Here is an 18,842-nt window from a genome sequence, read left to right as displayed (position 1 = left end):
TTGAATTTAATATGTTCTTGTTTTTTTAATTTTATGGAAAATTGGTTTTTCACCAAACATGAACTTCTCTGTTCAACGCATTGGGAAAAATAAGAAACTAATTCAAAAAAATTCTGAAAAATATCTATGCCCCTGGTATTGATGTCTTCTTTCTAACAAAAAAAAATAAATTGAATTTTGATTTATATAGAACAAGTTATGTGTTCAAACGTAAACCTATGTCTGAATTATCACTAGTCAGACTTCAAAACTTTATAAAATGAAAAATATTGAACATATCACTATAAAACCAAATGCAAGCCCTGGATAATGATGTTACAAACCAAAATTCGAAAGAATTGAGTTTTTATCATTTATAGAAAAAAAGTTATGCATTTTGGGAGGCACGTCACTCTTAAAAAATGTAGTTTGTTGTAAAAAACTACTTTTCGAGGGAGATGGAAATTTTTTTTTAAAATCCTTCAAAAAAATTTGAAAAAAATGTATATAGAATCTACAAACAAAATGCTAGAAATCACTAATTTACATCATCTTCAAATTTTTAATAGTTTAAAAGTTATAGTTCTCGGAAGTTGAAGATTATTTTAAAAATGTACATCTCAGTGTCAAAAGTGGCAAAAAAGTGGGAACCATTATTGTGAATTCACCCAAACCATTTGCTTCATGGTTGACAAAGATCAATGTCAAATGGAAACAGTAGAGCCCCGAACAGTGTGGATCATGCCCATGAGGTATGAAGTTGACTCCATTACACTTGAGGCATATGCCCAACACCTTTTGAGTCAACCGGTGGACCCTAAGGAAGGGAGATTCAGAACATTCAAGGAGAAAGACCTTGAATTGCACAGACAATTCACTACACCTGTCAAGAAAAGAAAAGTTACTAAGATGGTAGAGGAAGTTGCAGCTCAAATGGGTTTCACCTAGGAGGAGGTGAAGAAGGCAAGGGAGAGACATGCGCGGAAGGAGGCCAAAGAGGAAACCAAGAAACCTAAGGTTGATTCGGTTCCCTCCAAGGTCAAACCAAAAGAAACCAAGTCTGCTCCTACTCCGGTGGCACAATTTGCAAAACCTAACCCTTCCGAGAAATGTGTGTTGAAACAGAAAGAAAAGCCTAAAAGGACCTATGTTGCAGTATCTTCGGTTGCTTCAGAAACTGGGTCTAAGGAGGAAGCAGGAAAGGCAAAAAAGAAAGGAGAGTTTGTCAGAGTGGTGAGGAAGCCGCAATCCGGTGGATCCCAACAAAGCAAGAAGGCAAAATCTGATCCTACTCCTACCAGAAGATCCAAAACAGGTAGACAGGTCAAAAGTCAACTTGACAAAGACCTTGAGTCTAGGTAAGTACACAATTGTTCAGCTAATTGATGAAATAATTGTAGATGGAAACTTGAATAATATTGGAGCTTGTTATGCCAATTTAGATGAAGTTGATCAAAGAAAGATTGAAGAAGTAGTTGTATTATATTTACATAATTTTAGCAAGACATTAATTGAATTGGAGAAGACCATTCCAAAAGATTTGTACAACCTTATAGATGCAAGAAGAATGACTGCAAGTAAGGTTGACAGGGAGATGGAGAAGAGAGAGGTAGTAAATGTATGTACTTGTATTACTCATGATGAAGTTAAGAGGCTGATTGAGGAGGCAAATAAGAAAGAATTCTGAAGTAAGAGCAGGGTTAACAGATTGGTGATTGGAAATGTGGAAGAGGTGAGGAAATAAACAGAGGAGATATGGAGAAAGATAATTCAGAATGACCCTGTGTACAAGGATGCATTTAAACCATCTTAGTCGAAGGAGAAGCAAGGTGTTTTCCAGAAGTCAGAAGAATGAAACTCAGACCGAGGATCATCCAAAAGACCAAGGTAACACTGCACCAATTGGCAACATCGGTGCAAAAGATAAAGGGGATGAGTCAGAAAAGAAGGATGTTGAGAGCATAGAGGACAAGGTTGTTGAGGTGGATAAAGGTAAAGGAGTAGCTGACCAGACAATTGTCACTCGTCCGGTTACAGGGACCCTGCCTCAGATCCCTATTAATCTTGATGGTTCTGTTAATCTTGGAAAGATGTCTCCTACAGAGAAGCTCATTCTCTACAAGTCTAGGCTAGTCAAGATCTGGTGAATTCAGAATCAGAGGATACAAAGCTAATTTTGACATTAGTAGATGTTTTGCAAAAGGTGGCTCCAAGTGTATAGTTAGGTTCAAATAACAACCCCTCTAGTAAATTGTATGTATGTAATGCCATGATGATGATGTATGCTTGTGTTGATTTATGAACAGGATTTTTGGTGTTTCCTATTTCAAATATAATGATGAGATGATTTATGTGATGATGTTTAATGCAATGGTCGAATGAATGATGTTTATGGATGAATATGCATCTAGATGTTTGTTAAATGAATGCAATATGGATAAACAAAATGTAAAGTACAAATGCTATATATGATAATGCCTAAATGAATGCGTATGTAAAATGGACATATATAAAATGGTATGAACCAATGTTGTACAAACAAGTGGATTTTACAATTTTAAATGCGTATATATGATTTAGGTACAAATGATAATGTGATGATACTATAACTAATGCTTTAATAACTGCACCTTAATGCAATTAAAAAGAGTATAATGAATGCAATGTGAATGAATCCTAAAATGAGCATAATAAGATATTTAGTTAATGGATGAATGAATGCTCTTTTTCACTAAATGGATATATGAATGTATGCAATAAGAAATGATAAAGGATGATAAAACGATAATGGATAACTGATACTACATGAGTGCCTAGTAAATGATTTTAAAATAATAAAAAACAATTTGATCCCACGAATAAATCTACTTATTTATGATTGATGCAATGATGCAAATGATTAATGAAAACTAAATGTCAAGAAAATGAACTATATGCAAAGTTAAAAATGACATGAATGTTTCTTAATGCAAGATGCAACTAAATGCGAGGATGATATGATCATGAGAAATGCAAGGTTTGTAAGACTTGGCATGATGCATTGATGATGTATCAGAGTACTCGATCGTGATTGTATCCAAGACCAGCTTAATTTTCACATTTCGCATATAAAGCCTATATATGAATGCATGAATGGATGGGTGATATGCAATGGAATGCAATATATAAACAGATGAGATGAAGTGATGATCCATGGTGCTCTATTTTCATCATTGAGCTTTAAAATGTTGGAAGAAAATACAAGCATCTTGACATAATGATTCAAGATGACCTGAGTATTTCTTACATGGATTTTAATATAGCAAGTTAATACAAATGACTTGATATAAGGGTCAAGTCGACCAGAGTATTGCTTGTGGAATAGACAAGGATTATCTCTGTTCATGCATGACTTGGATCGTCCTCCTTGATCTTAGGTTGATCATATCCTGAGACAAGTGCATACCGTACTAAGAGATAAAAACCTTTATCCAATTTGGATGAGGAGGAACCAAAGAATGAGCATTGTACCTGCAAACCAACAGTATATACATAAAGAATAAAGAATAAGGATCCTTGGTAATGGTTCATGCCCATATGGTCGAGGTATACGCTGTAGTCAGCAAGCCATAGTGATCTATGACTGTATTTTGCATATGATCACGTAGCTTGGTGAACTTCCCACGTAGACACCATTAGTACATGCTCCAGAACTTCATCGGAAATAATGCACAAACAATACCAAACAATGCTGAAAGATCCCGATACAGATAAACAAATGACTATACTCATAAATCAACCAAGCATTTGCTAGCTTAACATACTTTTCTTGTCAAAGAAAATGTCACTTTTGTCTTTGTTTTGGTAAGGAAGGATGCATCCTTTTTGAAGACAGTTTTGAGTGTTGATGTTGATTGTGTGGTCGATTGGTAAATGGTCATCGTGTGAGTAGTTTGTCAATGCTTGTTTTGGTATTTGCATGGATGAGTACGTACAAGGTGTTGCCATGTTTTTGTGTGATTTTCGATGTTTTGTCAATGTTTTTGGATTTTGAATGGTTTTGAATGTTTTTGGTATTTTGAGTTGAGACATTTTGAATGTTTTTGGTATTTTGATGATTGCTTGAATGAAGAACTTTAATGAATCATAATACAATGTAGAATCCACTTCCATCAATTGGTTAAGGGCATTGCCCCCATTTTTAGACATGACTATGAAAAAGCGGGATGCTAGACGCATGAAGTATTATCATAATTGTAGACGAATAACAAGCCATGGTTTTTGGATGGATGGATGTATGTATGAAGTGGATGTGATCGCAACAAGTCTGAAAGACAATGGAGCCATAGCCTTTACGAGTGGCGCCTATTTGCCAGGTTTTCACCATCGTACTTACCCAAGGTGCCACCGGAGTGTTTGTTCACCGTTTGGATGCATGAATTTTTCTTTACTTTTTAAATGTTTTTGTATTTCTTCAGGACATTTTTCTGAATGTTTTTGGTATTTTCTAGTATGCAGGGGAGCCTGATGCTCTGTTCAACTTAGGTATAAAACCGTTTGAGGTGCATGTTGTTGATTGGATCTGCAAGCGGTTCTCCTTCTGATGTAGCCAACTGATATGCCCCAGACCCAAATACAGCAATGACAACATATGGGCCCAGCCAGTTTGATTCAAACTTGCCCTGATGTTCTCTGTTTGGTTGGTTGCGAGGATTCTCTCGAAGAACAAGATCACCTACCTCAACTGTACGAGGTCTAACTCGGTGATTGTAACTTCTTCTCATGCACTGCTGATAGGCTTTGAGGTGATTGTATGCAGCTTGTCGCTTCTCATCTAGTAACTCTAAGTCCTGAAGACGGGATACTCTGTAGGCTTCATCATCTATTAGATTATGCAAGGAAACTTGTAATGATGGTATCTTGACCTCAATAGGCAAGATAGCTTCTGCACCATAGACCAACGAATAAGGAGTTGCACCTGTAGGGGTTCGAATGCTAGTTCGATATGCCCATAGTGCTGGATTTAGTTGAACATGCCAATCACGACCGGCATCATTGACTGTCTTCTTGAGGATTCTTAATATGTTTTTATTTGATGCTTCAGCCTGACCATTGCCTTGTGAGTAATAGGGAGTGGAAAAGCGGTGTTGGATATGAAATTTCTCACAAAGTTCACGGACATCCTGATTTTTGAAAGGAAGACCATTATCTGTGATGATGGACATGGGTACACCATACCGGCAGATGATGTAGTTGAGGATGAATGAGGCGATTTGCTTGTCGGTGACCTGGGTAAGTGGAACAGCTTCGATCCACTTTGTGAAATATTCGATGGCGGTAATAATGAATTTATGGTCGTTGGATGAAGATGGATGGATTTTACCCACAAGGTCAAGACCCCATTGACAAAAAGGCCATGGTGTTGTGATTGGTTGCAGTTCCTGGGCTGGTGCATGTATCAGGTCGCCATGAACTTGGCATTTCTTGCACTTCCTGACAAAGTAGTATGAGTCTTTTTCCATAGATGGCCAATAGTATCCATTGCGCAGGAGTTTCTTGGCTAGTGACGAACCACTCGAGTGAGTCCCGCAAATTCCTTCATGGACTTCTTCCAAAGCCTTTGTTATCTCATCTTGTTCCAGACATCAAAGGAGAGTACCATCAAGACCGCGTCGGTATAGGGTTTCGACAATAATGGTATATCGAGTAGTTTGGCGAATGAAGGTTTTACGTTGGTTATTTGATTGGTTGGGAGGAAGGGTGTGATCACAGAGATAGGTGTAGAAATCACCATACCATGGGGATTCGGAACTGACAAGGCGACATATCATTTCGGATTCGGGGATATCATAAGCGGGAATCCAAAGCTGTTCGACCAAGAACTCGTAGCGTGTTGAATTTTGTGGAAGATCTAGGAGAGATGCGATGGTAGCCATAGCGTCAGCAGCTCGATTCTGATCTCTTTGTATCTGCTTAAAAGTGATAGTAGTAAATGATGTCTTTAGAGTGTCCACCATTTGCTTATATGGCATGAGTTTATCATCCTTGGTCTGATATTCATCGGTGGCTTGTCGAATGACCAGTTGGGAGTCGCCATATACTTGTAGTTCTTGTAATTTCCATTGTATGGCTAGCCTGAGTCTTGTGATCAAGGCCTCATATTCTGCTATGTTGTTGGTACATGGAAATGTGAGCCTGTAAGACTTCGGGATGCTATCACCTTGAGGTGTGATAAACAGAATGCCTGCCCCCGAGCCATGCCTAGTGTACGAACCATCAAAGTATAATTTCCATGATTGCGTTGTTGTGATCATGAATATCTCTTCATCTGGAAAATTGGAAATGAGAGGGTGACCGCCTATGAGTGGTGCATCGGCCAACTGATCTGCAATGACCTGAACTTTGATAGCTTTACAATCTACATATTCGATGTCAAATTCACTTAGAATCATCACCCATTTGGCCAAGCGACCTGTCAATGCTGCTTTGCTAAGTAAATACTTGAGTGGATCAATCCTTGCAATGAGTTGTACTTTGTGTGTTAACAGATAGTGCCTCAGTTTAGTGGCTGCCAGGATTACTGCTAAGCAAGCTCACTCAATAGGTGTGTAATTGAGTTCATAGCCCACCAGTGTGTGAGAGATGTAGTAAACAGCACACTCTCTTCCTTCTTCATTATGTTGTGCCAGTAGTACACCCAATGTTGTACTTGTTGCTGAGATATAGAGTAACAATGGTCTACTTGGATTTGGTGGCATCAGCAATGGTGGATTTATGAGATACTCTTTAAGCGTCTGAAATGCTTACTGGCACCGGGCATCCCACTGAAAGCGGATGTTCTTGTGTAGCAGATGTGCAAATGGGTGACACTTATCAGCTAATTGTGCAATGAATCTTCAGATGGATTGAAGTCGTCCTTGTAATGTCCTTAGCTGACTGATATTCTTTGGTGGTGGCATGTCCGTGATTGCCTTAACCTTTGCTGGATCGACCTCAATACCTTTGCTTGAGACGATGTATCCTAGAAGCTTCCCGGAGGTTACTCCAAAGACACATAATCTTCCATCATAGTATGCATCATGTCATGGAAGATGGTGGTCATTGCTCTTTGATAGGTTGCTCCTGCATTCTTTAGACCGAAGGGCATTACATTCCAGCAATATGTGCCCCATGGACATGTGAAGGCAGTCTTATGTTGATCTTCTGGTGTGATCTTTATTTGATTGTATCCTGAAAAGCCATCCATGAGTGAAAGCATGGCATGTCCTGCTGTCAGATCCACTATGATGTCGATATTTGGTAGGGGGAAGTCATCCTTAGGACAGGCCTTATTCAGATCTCTGAAGTCGGTACAAATGCGGATGCCCCCTTTTGGTTTGCCGACAGGCACAATATTGGAGATCCATTCTGCATAATCAATTGGTCTAATGAAACCAACATCTAGGAGTTTCTTGAGTTCTGTTTTGACTAGCACTGCAATCTGGGGATGCATCTTACGAAGCTTCTACTTGACAGGTTTGGCTCCTTCTGCTACGGTAAGGTGATGCATGACTAAATCACGATCAAGTCCAGGCATGTCTGCATATGACCATGCAAAGTTGATCTGACATTTCTGGAAGAACTCTATAAATTTAGGCTATTCCTCTAGAGTGAGAAGAGATGCCAGATGTATGATATGAGGATTTTCAGGAGTCCCCACATTGTATTCTTTGGTTTCCTCGATGAGAATCGTTGATCATTCCTGTTGTGTAGTATCAGGGAGAATGTCAAACCCTTCATCCTCAGGCACCTCAGAGAGGTTTTCACCGTTGGATACGCTCTTTCTTTTTACTTTTGTCGGATCAAACAGTGCCACAGTGTGGTTTTCACTGGAAGATCCATGTTTTATTGTTATATTTTTGCAGCTGAAAGGTTTGGCATCCACCCCGAAGTATGCTGCACTATTAAGTTCAATGGCGAATCCAGCTTTGTGATCCCCGCTTGGTAGGTTATCCCTTAATTCCAAAAAGTCAATGATGGCCTCATCATTTTGGAAGAAGTCAAGGCATGGAGAATTTGGTTGGTTCCATTTGATGAGTTCAGGGTGGATAATGGGCATTACTTCATCGATTAGGTTGAGTGCATTAGATGTATCAGTGAGGGTTAAGACGTTATGGTGAAGGTCATTAATGGTACTCTCCCTGTCAGAATCAGGCGTAGGATGAGACGTAGGGTCTGTGGAAGATGTTTCCAGTTCAGGAACCCAAGTGGTCTTTATCTATGCTTCTCCGTAAACAGGGATGTCTTTGCGTGGTGGAGGTGGTGATGTGTCTTCCTCATCTGAAGTGTTAAGCTGTACAGAATCAAATTCCCACTCATGTGAGTCAGTCTCTGAGTCACTTTCCAGCATTCGATTACTATACCATACTGGGATGTCCTTTGAGTTAAATACTGCAGGTGTGATTGGTTGATGTACCTTTGTAGTGATCGGTGCTACAGGGCGATTGATGGGGATAAAGGAATCTAGTATAGGGAGTTTTGGCAATGTTGACTCAGTTGCTTCTGCTGGAACTGTTGGTGCCATAGATGTTGTTGCGAGTTCTGATACAGTGGCTGCTGCTAATGGTGCTGCTGATGGGATTACTGGTTCGTTTGGTGGGATGAGTTGCATTGGTGATAGTTGTGTTGGGGGTTTGAGCCTCGATGGGGCAGTTGGCATGGTGCTTGATGGTGCTTTGATTATGAAAGGTGTCCTCTTTGCAGTAGGTGGACAAAATGGTTTGTTGGGTTTTCCTTTGAATCTGAGCTTAGGAAAGATCTCTTTTTCAAAGCCTAGGCCTGTGTTACCTTTGGGCTTTAATTCTGGGAGCAGAGGTTCATGTCGTCCTTGTTTGCGATATCCCAAAGCACTCTGACCATCATATCCCATTCTTTGCATAATGAGGAGACCTTTGCCATACTGATCCGTAGGAATTTTAACTTGCGGTATATCAGTGGTGATGGGATCTTTATAGATCTAGTCCACTAAGTCCTCATCTTGGGTTTCTTCTTCTTGACTCTTTCCAAGGATGAAAGGCGTCAAAGCACATGCTGGCATGATCAGTGGTTGCTGGAGTAACTACTGTGGTTTACCATGTGTTCTAGGAGAAGTGGAAATTTGTCCCACACAAAAGAGTTGACTCAAGTTGTATTCCCCAGGACCTTCCTCTGCTATCTTCATCTTAAGCTTTTCTTGCTTGGGTATAGTGGTGTTTGAACTGGCAAGAGAGGTGGGACTTACATATGATGTGGAGGAAATGGCTTCTCTATTATTAGGAACGGTAATCTCTGGTTGATGGCTGATATTATGGCAATATGCAAAGGGATTTGCATCGCCCAGGATTGTGATCTCTACACCGTTATGTGGGAACTTGATACATTGATGGTAGGTAGATGGAACGGCTTGCATGGCATGTATCCAAGGTCTTCCTAACAATAGATTGTATGGCAGAGGAAGGTCCAGAACCTGACTAATGATGTGCTTTACCACGGGGCCCACTCGGATTGGTAGTACCACAGCTCCTTTGGACGAGCGCTCCACATCGTCATAGGCTTTGATTGTGATCTTCTTACGAGGATCCACTGATTCTATTGCATATCCCAATGATGTGACCAACTGTAGTGTACAAATATTCAGGCCTGCTCCATTATCGATCAAAACTCGCTTGATCCTATGCTGGTTAATAAATCCTTCGATGTGGAGTGAGGCGTTATGAGGTTGCTGGAAGGAAGAGTTGTCACTTTTGGAAAAAGTGAGACAAGGTGATGACTTTAGACTACCAACCATGGCTTGAAATTGGTCTGTATTCAGATTTGCAGGGACTGACGCCTCTTGGAGTGCTTGATCCAAGATAGTTTTATGAGAGGGCGATAGGCGCAATAGCTCTAAAATGGATATAAGCGCAGGTGTTTTATCTAATTGTTCCACAAGATTGTACTACTTTGGGATGGAGGTGGTGCCTTATGGAGCTACCTTTATGGTGACCTTGCCGCGACGTGTAACAACATTGCAATTTGAGTTGGGATTTTTGAAGGTTATTGTTGCAACTTGTTCATTGGCATCATACAGATGATTGACAGTGTAATTATACGTAGCCTGCGTATAATCAGTAGTATCAGTGCCTTGCCTAGAAGTGGAAGGACCCCTTTGATCTTGTGATGGAAGTGGATTTTTGAACATCAGATGATCATTATTGGTTGTTTTTGGGTCATGTCCTTCAATTTCAATTTCTCCTCAGTCAATAAGATCTTGAATAAGATCTTTTAATCGGTGACAATTACTTGTCTTGTGTCCTCTCCCTTGATGGAATTCATAGTGTTCAGTATCTTTCCACCATGCCGGTTTGACCTGAGGCTCATAGTTTGAGAGTTTAGGTAGAGTGACCAAATTTTGAGAAATGAGTTGTCGCAATACTGTTTCAATGGGTTCCCCTAAGGGAGTGTATGTTCATTTCTGTTTTTGCTGACAAGGTCTAGGTTCATCATGAGATGTGATGCGACCTTGATTGGAAGGAACATTTGTGTTGTTTTGAGGTGGAGGATTTTGTCCTGCAAACCGAACCACAGGTTGTGCATTTTGGATAGTCCGGGCATCCACAACCCCATCGTTAACGATATTTTTGTTTTTATTCCAGAAGTTTGGTTTATCGCTATTGAAGCGTGGGCGAGGACCATCTTTTGGTTCATTAAAGATTTTGATGAGTCCTTTCTTGATGAGTGCTCGTTCACATTTCAAACCCTTGGTGATCATATCATTAAAAGAGTCTGTGTCTTTGACATCCAGGTGAAATTCCATTTCTTCGTTAAAGTTGGAAATGAATCTTTCCACTAGTTCACGTTCAGGTAACTGAAGAGAACGTCTGCTAGACATTTGACGCCATCGTTGCAGGAATACTGAGAATTGTTCACCTGGTTTTTGTTTGGTGTTGCACAGATCAGCCATGGTGATGTCGCGTTCAATGTTATGAGAGTAATGAGCGAGGAATTTTTGGATAAGTTCCTAAAATGTTCTAATACCACCTGGTAGTTGGGAAAACCATGATGTGGTTGGTCCTCCCAAGCTTTGGGGAAAAAGGCGCATTAGGTAGGTGTCTTCATATGCCACTTCAAGACAAGCAGAATGAAATTCTCTGACATGATCACGAGGATCTCCCTTTCCTTTGTATTTTTCGAATTTGGGTGTTTCGAATCCTCGTGGAAAGGGTGGCATGTAAAGATTCCTATCAAAAGGATAGGGACAGATGTCATTGAGTGAGAATTGGTTAATCTTGACACCAGTATGAAGCTGTTGGGCGAGATTCTCGACTTGTTGCCGCAACATCTCCATTTCATTTGGAGGAGGAGGTGGTGGGTTACCTCGAGGAATGTTATATCTGATGGGATCTCTACCTCTTTCCTCTTCATGGCGACTTTGTCTTTCTGATGCTTATCTTAATTGGGCAAGATCAAAGTCAGAGGGGAGTTTTGCTCCTTCTTGAGTGAGTCTTAAGAAGTGAGCATCCGCATTGCTCCTCAGTATTTCGTCAAAAAGTCTGTTAAAGAGAGGGTTATGCTGAGCCCTTTCTATTGTTGCAGGAGTGGGAGTACTTGGGTTTTCGTCATCTGCATTTCCTCCAAGTGCTTCTTGAAATTCATTGAGATTTTCCTCTTCTTCTTCTTCCCTTTCTATTTCTCGTTGCCTGGACTGTGATCAGGTTTGGGCCATTTTGTTTATAAGCTTTTTGTTGAAGCTGTGTGAAAATGATGATGAGTTTTTGTTGAAATGAGAGATTGATGGTTGGTGAATTGTATTGCACGTGGATCTCTAGCACCTTTAAGGTGGATGTAACTGAAATTCCTTCTTTGAATTGCTTGTTTGTTTGATAAGTTTTGATGTGATAAGGTGTAGAGAAATCTGAGATGTGTTACAGATTTAACTACCTAGTAATGAGAGGATTCACTCATGAACTAGTTTTAACCTGCGTAGATGTGTCTCTTAGGATAAGCTTATCCTAGATGTAGAAACAATCTAAAAAGGTGATGTGATGTGTTTGATTTCAAGCAATATCTAAAAGAGAACTTGGGACAAGAACCTCTTAATGTTTTGAGAGTTGGGATGGATTGATGATGAAGTGATCATGTATGAGTGAGATGATGGATGAAAATGTTTTCAACTTCAATAAAAACTTTGTGTTACAAATGGGACAAACTCTATCTCTTCCCTTTCAGGTGTTGGTGGTATTTCTCGAGCTGTGTTGTATGTGATACAGACATTTGGGAAGAAGTTGGGTTAATCTTTCCTCCTTGGTTTTTGTGATAACTCAGAGCTCTATATTGCATAAAAGCTCTGCGGTTCAATGATTCGGAATCAAATTCGTTTGTTTTTCCTTGAAGGTAGAGACACATGTGACGCAGAAAGACTCTATGTGAGACAAAGATTTGTCTATTTATATAGAAGAATTTCCTCCTTTTGATCAAAGCCTTTGAGCTCAATGGTCTTCTTTTCAAGTTGATATTCTGATGATGCTTCTTCTTTCGCAAGATGTGAAGAATGGTCATAAAATTTGACTCTTTGTTGTTTGCACTTTGTTTTTGATGTGTTTGGTTGTTTTGACAGATGTTTGGTTGGATGAATACTTTGTTTTTCTTTTGGGAAGTGATTTTCTGATTTTTCTTTGACAAGAAAACAAAGCAAACACACAAACACAAGAATGTTGCCTAAAAAGGCACAAATGAGTATGGGTCTAGATCAACCCAATCCTTGAACTTGTATATGACCCTTTTTTTAGATGTATTTTAAGGTGTATTTCCAAAGCCTGAAGTCGGCTCAAATTGCACTTGGTCTTTAAAACAAACACACTTCAAACACTTTTTATCCCTAAGATCAAATGGCCAGTTGTGATAAATTTAGCCCACATCTTGATATTTCTTCGACTTTGGTACTACATACCTTATGAATCCCGCCATGGCAGGTAAGGATGTGATATACTAAGTCTTGCACGAGTATAACAAATAGATGATCCCTATGATGGGGGAGTCACCACTTTTATCAAGCCACAAGTGACTTTTCAAAAAGCTGTAGCCTCCTAAAATTGCGACACTTGCAATTTCGACTGCATTTCGGTCTTCACGATGGCGACGCAACACGCAACCTGAATGGAGACCCTGAAACTTGCTCACGACACTGAAAACTGCATTTTTCAAGCACCCTGGCCTGAACCTCCTTGCACCCTGCTGTCCCGGGAGGTGGGACCAGAGCGCCCAGCGCCCTGGTCCTTCAGGACCAGGGCGCCCAGCGCCCTGGTCCCTGGGTCCTATTTTGGGCCCGGTCTCCTAAGGGGTCTCGGGTCTTTTTGTTTGCAAATTGGAAATTAACTTTCCTGGTCGGCCTAAGGTCGGGAAAATCAGTCTATCAGCCCTAAATGACAAGTATATAAACTACATTTTTCTCTCTCATTTGGCATATGAAGAGGATATGTGTACAAAGCGTGGAAATTATATTCAAGCATTCAAGCATTCAAGCATTCTTTCAAGCAATTGATCATTTCAAGTCTCCATTCAAGGCTAAGTGTTGCATTCAAGACAAGGATTCAACCATTGAAGAGGAGATCACATACTACATGCTACAACATACAACATACAACATCTAAACCTTCGCACATAAGGATACAAACATCCTTAGAACAAGGTATTAGTACTTGTTTTACATACATTTACATTTACAGCACTTGCTCATTTCTTGGTTAATTCCAAAACCGGGGTTTGACCTAAAGGCAAACCCCTAATCCCTAACCCCCCAATCGTCTTCGCTTTTCTGTGTGTAGGTTGCAGGTACGCAGCTGAAATTGAAGATCTGGAATCCTTGTGCAGAGACGAACAGATCCCCCTTCGTTTCGCGGATTTTTCGGAGGACCGTGGCGTCGGGCGCCATCGTCCCGACAACTTTTGCTCAAATTTGCAGGACAGCACCGTATCGACATTTTACTGCTAATTCCAGGTCCGCAGCTTCATACTGTATTCCTATCTCAGTTTATAAGCAAATCTTTATCACTTTCTATGCATGCTTAGCTTAATTCTCCTATCAACATTCTTTACGAAAGAGGGTAGCCTTGTTGTCTTAACCCTTGAAACACATTTAGCATCCAATCTTGCATTGCGTGGGATTGGATCTTGTGGGTTTCAACCCCTCTTTTGAATGTAAAGTCTCTCCCCTAAGTGAAAACCATCGAATCCTAGCGAACCTCCCTTCTCTCTCCTCGGAGTTGGAAGAGGGGAGAACAACTAGGGTTCGATCGCGATTTTCCGCTTTACAAAAGCTATGTTTCTACTCAAGGAAATATGTATGGTGAATATCTTGGGAGCAAAACCATCTATGCTCTTGCACTAAATTATATCGCAAATATCCTCAATCAATAGAATAGGTGGGCTACTACTTAAAGGTGTTTAGTCATGTTCGATGTTTTTGGACATAAGTTCATTCTGCAATGACTCACTTAAGAGCCTTGTAACTGGTGGTGGGGCCCATTTGTCCTTTTGGCCAGTTACACTGTAGGAACAGCTATACCCAAGGCTACAGCTTGCGCTCTCACCTGATTTCTATAGCAGCTCGAAGGATTTACCGCTCGAGGTCATTCCCAAGAGTATCGATCCCTTGGCAGGTCTCTCTTAAAAAGATAAAATTTTGAGTGTTACTAACACTTTTCTCTTGCACCTAGGACCACGAAAGCCAAGGGAGAGGATAGTGTGTGTTAGAGGTAGGACCACTCGACCGACTTTTTGCACAAGCGTGCCAAACACGTAAAACACTTGTTCTTTTTAATCCATCATTTCAAAATGTGGTCTAACTATTTGGAGATGTTGCTCCAATAGCCATGGTGTTCTTTTTAACTTCAAAGGCAATGTGTTTTGTAATCTAGAATTCGAAAATCCTGGTCAACTTAAAAAAACACGTTTGCTTGAAGTAAAAAAATTTTTTGCAAAAAAAATCTAAAACAAATGGATTGTTCTTTTTATTTGCCCCAAAAATTGAAGTGTGGCTTGTGATTTTTAAGTTTGATGCAAGGAAAGCAAATTTGTTTGTTGATTTTAAGCACCAAAATGAAGATGAATCCTAACTTGCAATGGAAGTAAATGTTTGTTTTCAAGTGTTTTAAAAGCACCAAAGGAAAATTTGTGATTGTAGTGATGAGTTTTTAAACCTGCAAAAACAATGAATAGTTAGTAAAATCTATGTCAAAGGGGGCTTCCACAAGCCTAAGATTTTCAAATTTTCGGTTACAAGGTGAGTTTTACAATATTCTGTTGCAATAGCGCTAGTCTGCGTTTAAACAGAAGCACTATTTCACACAGAAGCGCTGAAAGAACAGGAATGATAGAGAGTCAAAAGCGCTAAAAGAGTTTCAATAGCGCCAAAATAACAACAAAAGTGCCAAAACAAATCCAAAAGTGCTGAAAGTTTGGCAATAGCGCTATTGTAGTAACAATAGCGCTAAAATAGAAAGTGTCAGTAGTGCTAGAACGTGTTCAATAGCGCCGAAGCGCAACCTGTGTGACAAATTCAACAATCAGACATGTTAGTTTGCAAAAAAAAATGGTATTTTTGGGTATTCGATTCACGTCGGGTTCACCAAATGATGCCTTCCTAAATGGACAAGGTTAACAAATGACAAACAACACACGAAAACCAAAAGATCGTTAGTGTTAGTCAATCAAAAACTAATCTAAAAAGACATACCAAGAGAGACACTAAAAACATGCTAATATATCTAACTAAAGAAACAAAGATAATGAGACATCTCCAAATGCCTCTTAGCATGGTCTTGGCTTCTTCTCCCTTGTTCCTCTCCTCTCCAAGTTCCAAAATAGTGTAGCTCTCAGCAGCTTTTTGCACTATGGATGCTTATGGAGGATTGAGATTGTAGTATTGCTCTAAATCTGAAATGAAAAGCTAATACTATGCTATTGATACTAAAAATGATTGATTTTATCAAAAAGACAAGATATTAGTTAATTATGCTAAAAATGCTCTCTTAAAATGCCTATAGCTTAAATGCATACAAGTTTTCAGGATCTGGATTATGAAGAAATGGGCTCTATTTATAGGAAAAATGGAGCAATGGATGGTTGAGATTGAGCAATCTCAACAAGGGTCAGGATTGAATGATTTCAAATCCATGTGAGGGCTTTCAACGCAATCCCAGGATGACAAGTGTCAATGTGAGATAGGTTGAGAGGGGAGGGAATAAGCATTAAATTCCTGATATGACCTTGGGATTTTAGAGTCAAGGTTGATTGAATGAATAAACTTTTTATTCAAAGAATAAAGCTTTTATCCAATGGATAAACTCTTGTGCAAATGTGAAATGGATAAATATGGTCAAAACAATAAATGTTTGGGGAGACAAGTTTGAAATAACCATAAATGGTTATGTAAGAGCCATAAATGGTCATGTAAGAGCCATTAGTGGTCTTGGAAGACTTTGGGGGTTAATTTGTTGAACACACAAAGCATTAAATGCTTTTCAAAGACTTTGGAGTCTTTGAGAAGTGACTTCATTTTGCTTAGGAATGTGACAATAATTAGGGGATGGATTAGGCTAATCAGGAAGGGGTTAGAAGAATCTAGAAGGGGATTAGATTTTGCAAGTGGATTTGGTGGGTGAGGGAAAATAGGATTTTATTAAAATAAAAATTCATTTATTTCAATAAATGTGTGCAAGTTGCATTTGTAGGAAAATGCAAGTGGGGTGGGGATAATGATTTAAATAAATGTTTTATTTAATTTATTTAAAAGAGGAATAGGGGGATTTAATTAAATAAATAGATTTTATTTATTTAATTGATTGGAATTTGATTTAATGAATTAATTAAAATAAATTGAATAATTTATTTAATTAATAGAAGAATGTTTGGGGAGGAATTAATTAAATATTAATTTAATTAACTGATGGCTAGTGGATTTTTAATCAAATAAATAGAGAATATTTATTTAATTAAGCTGGATAGATTTGTGTGACTACAGAGACATCCTACTCAGAGAAGAGATCCCAGGACCTGAAACAACCATGATATCCACCAGAGTGCTGAAAAGAAAAAAACTGAATAAAATATGCATGGAGCAGAATATTGAAATAAAACTTAGATGGCTAGAAAGTACATAGCACATGCTTTCTGAAAATATAATTTTTTCAAAAAACGGAGGTTGGATGCTCATTCTATGGCTCTCAGAGTGCAAAAACTAGACCTCACTTTGACTGGAAAAAAACATAGTCAAACAGAAAAATTGGAGCAAATTACCAACACCATGAGGTTGGGCTTGGAACCAGCTTTCCGATGCCTATTCGTTTTCAAAAAAACAACTCTGTATGCCCAAGATATGGCCAAAAAACTAAACCCCCCCTGAAAAAGGCCAAAAAGGAGGTCTGGTGACTGTTTGGTGGTCCGGTGGCCAGTGGGTGGCGGTCGGGTGGCATTCCGGTGGTTGGGCGGTGGTTAGCCGGAAAAAGGGGTCGCTGGGGCGGCGGGCCGGAGGTGAGCGGCGACCGGGAAGCTGGGTGCAGTAGTAGCGGCGACGGAGCCCAAGCGAAGGGCCCGCAGGCAGCGGGAGGTCGGGGGCTGGGAGCGGTGAGCACAGGTGCAGCGGAGGCTGCTGGCGGAGTGGCGGCCGAGGGTCGGGGGGGCCGGAGGCCGGGGAGGTTCGGGTTGGTGGCAGGGGCCAGGAGCCGATAGGGGGCCGGAGACGGCAGCACGGAGCCTAAGCTGACGGCGACAACGTCGTACCTTCATCTGCAGGGCTTGCAACAACGCAGGGGCCCCAAGGTACCCTGTGTACTGTGGGAACCCCCCCAAAAAAAATTTGCTCAAAATTTTTTTGAAACCCTATTTTGCTTTTTTTTATTTTTCGAATATTTTTTTAACAAAAAAGCAAAATTTCGGCCTGCATGCCGTAAAAAGGCAAAATATATATATATTTTTTTTTTTGAAATTTTTTTCTCGAACTACGTGTCAAGGTCGTACGACCTATATCTGGAGAAAAAATACTCCCAGAGGTTCAGGAACCAAAATAGGTCAAATTTTATATGACCATAGGGGTTTTTGGGCCTTCTGAGCACGATGGTGAGGTCCATTTAGGCCCAAAGTGCTTGGAAAAAAATTTCAAACCCTGGGTGCATAAAAAAATTTTGAAACCCCAGATCTGCTTCCAAAGCCAAAAATTCTCAAAACAAGAACAGGTAGCTGCAGATCTGAAGCTCTGATACCATACAGGAGTTGAGAAATACAACCCCACAAGAGCCCAAATAATCTCTGCAAGCTAAAAAACCTGTTACAAGGAGAAGCAATGAAGCAAATCACAAAAGGAAAGAATGCACAGGAAAAATATGCTCCAAAAGATGAGAGCTCAATAATCTCCAAAAATGTATTGTCAATAATAATCCTTCTTCATACAATGAAAAGAAAGAACTCAACTTTTAATAGGTCAAGAAACCCTAAAAGGGAAAACCTAGGTTTGCACATAATAATTAATTAAAATAATTTATTATATGCACCTAAAGTTAGCTTAAGTGTAAAAGAGATAAAGGGAACTTAAATAATTAAAAAAATATTACTTAATTAATCAAGTAAATACCTGAATACTCTACTAACAAGCTATCGCCATTCTGGAGTTCCTTGGGAAATCATGTGAGGCGCCTCGAGCTTATTTCTTTACATGAAGCCTAAGAGCATAAAATGACACTTGCCATTCGACTTCCTAGCCTCACTTGGGGTCGATGTACTTGAATGAAACTTATGTGCTACTTGCATCCCTTATTATGTATTCCATTATACCCTACATAATGAGATGGTTCAATGGCTAAAGTATTAAAGAGTCTTATCTAAATCTATTATAT

At 39.7% G+C, this 18,842-nt stretch overlaps 1 protein-coding gene across 1 annotated transcript; it reads left to right on the top strand.

The window, feature by feature from the left end:
• The first annotated feature begins 1,754 nt into the window (after positions 1–1,754).
• Positions 1,755–17,682, top strand: LOC131876657 (uncharacterized). Its single transcript, XM_059222100.1, has 2 exons — positions 1,755–2,122; positions 17,406–17,682. Exons 1-2 carry the CDS (start codon positions 1,755–1,757, stop codon positions 17,680–17,682), a joined length of 645 nt encoding a protein of 214 aa, XP_059078083.1.
• Positions 17,683–18,842: the final 1,160 nt, after the last annotated feature.

The sequence above is a fragment of the Cryptomeria japonica genome, chromosome 6 (genome assembly GCF_030272615.1).
Source record: "Cryptomeria japonica chromosome 6, Sugi_1.0, whole genome shotgun sequence".
Classification (NCBI taxonomy): domain Eukaryota; kingdom Viridiplantae; phylum Streptophyta; class Pinopsida; order Cupressales; family Cupressaceae; genus Cryptomeria; species Cryptomeria japonica.
Note: the sequence above shows the minus strand (reverse complement) of the source record. Positions and strands in the feature narration are given on the sequence as shown.

Excerpts from the sequence above, each read along its gene's own strand:
- LOC131876657 (XM_059222100.1), top strand. The coding sequence starts at position 1,755 with ATGACCCTGTGTACAAGGATGCATTTAAACCATCTTAGTCGAAGGAGA. Across the intron at positions 2,123-17,405 it reads TCTAGGCTAGTCAAGATCTG|TGGGTGGCGGTCGGGTGGCA; the intron begins GTGAATTCAGAA and ends TCCGGTGGCCAG.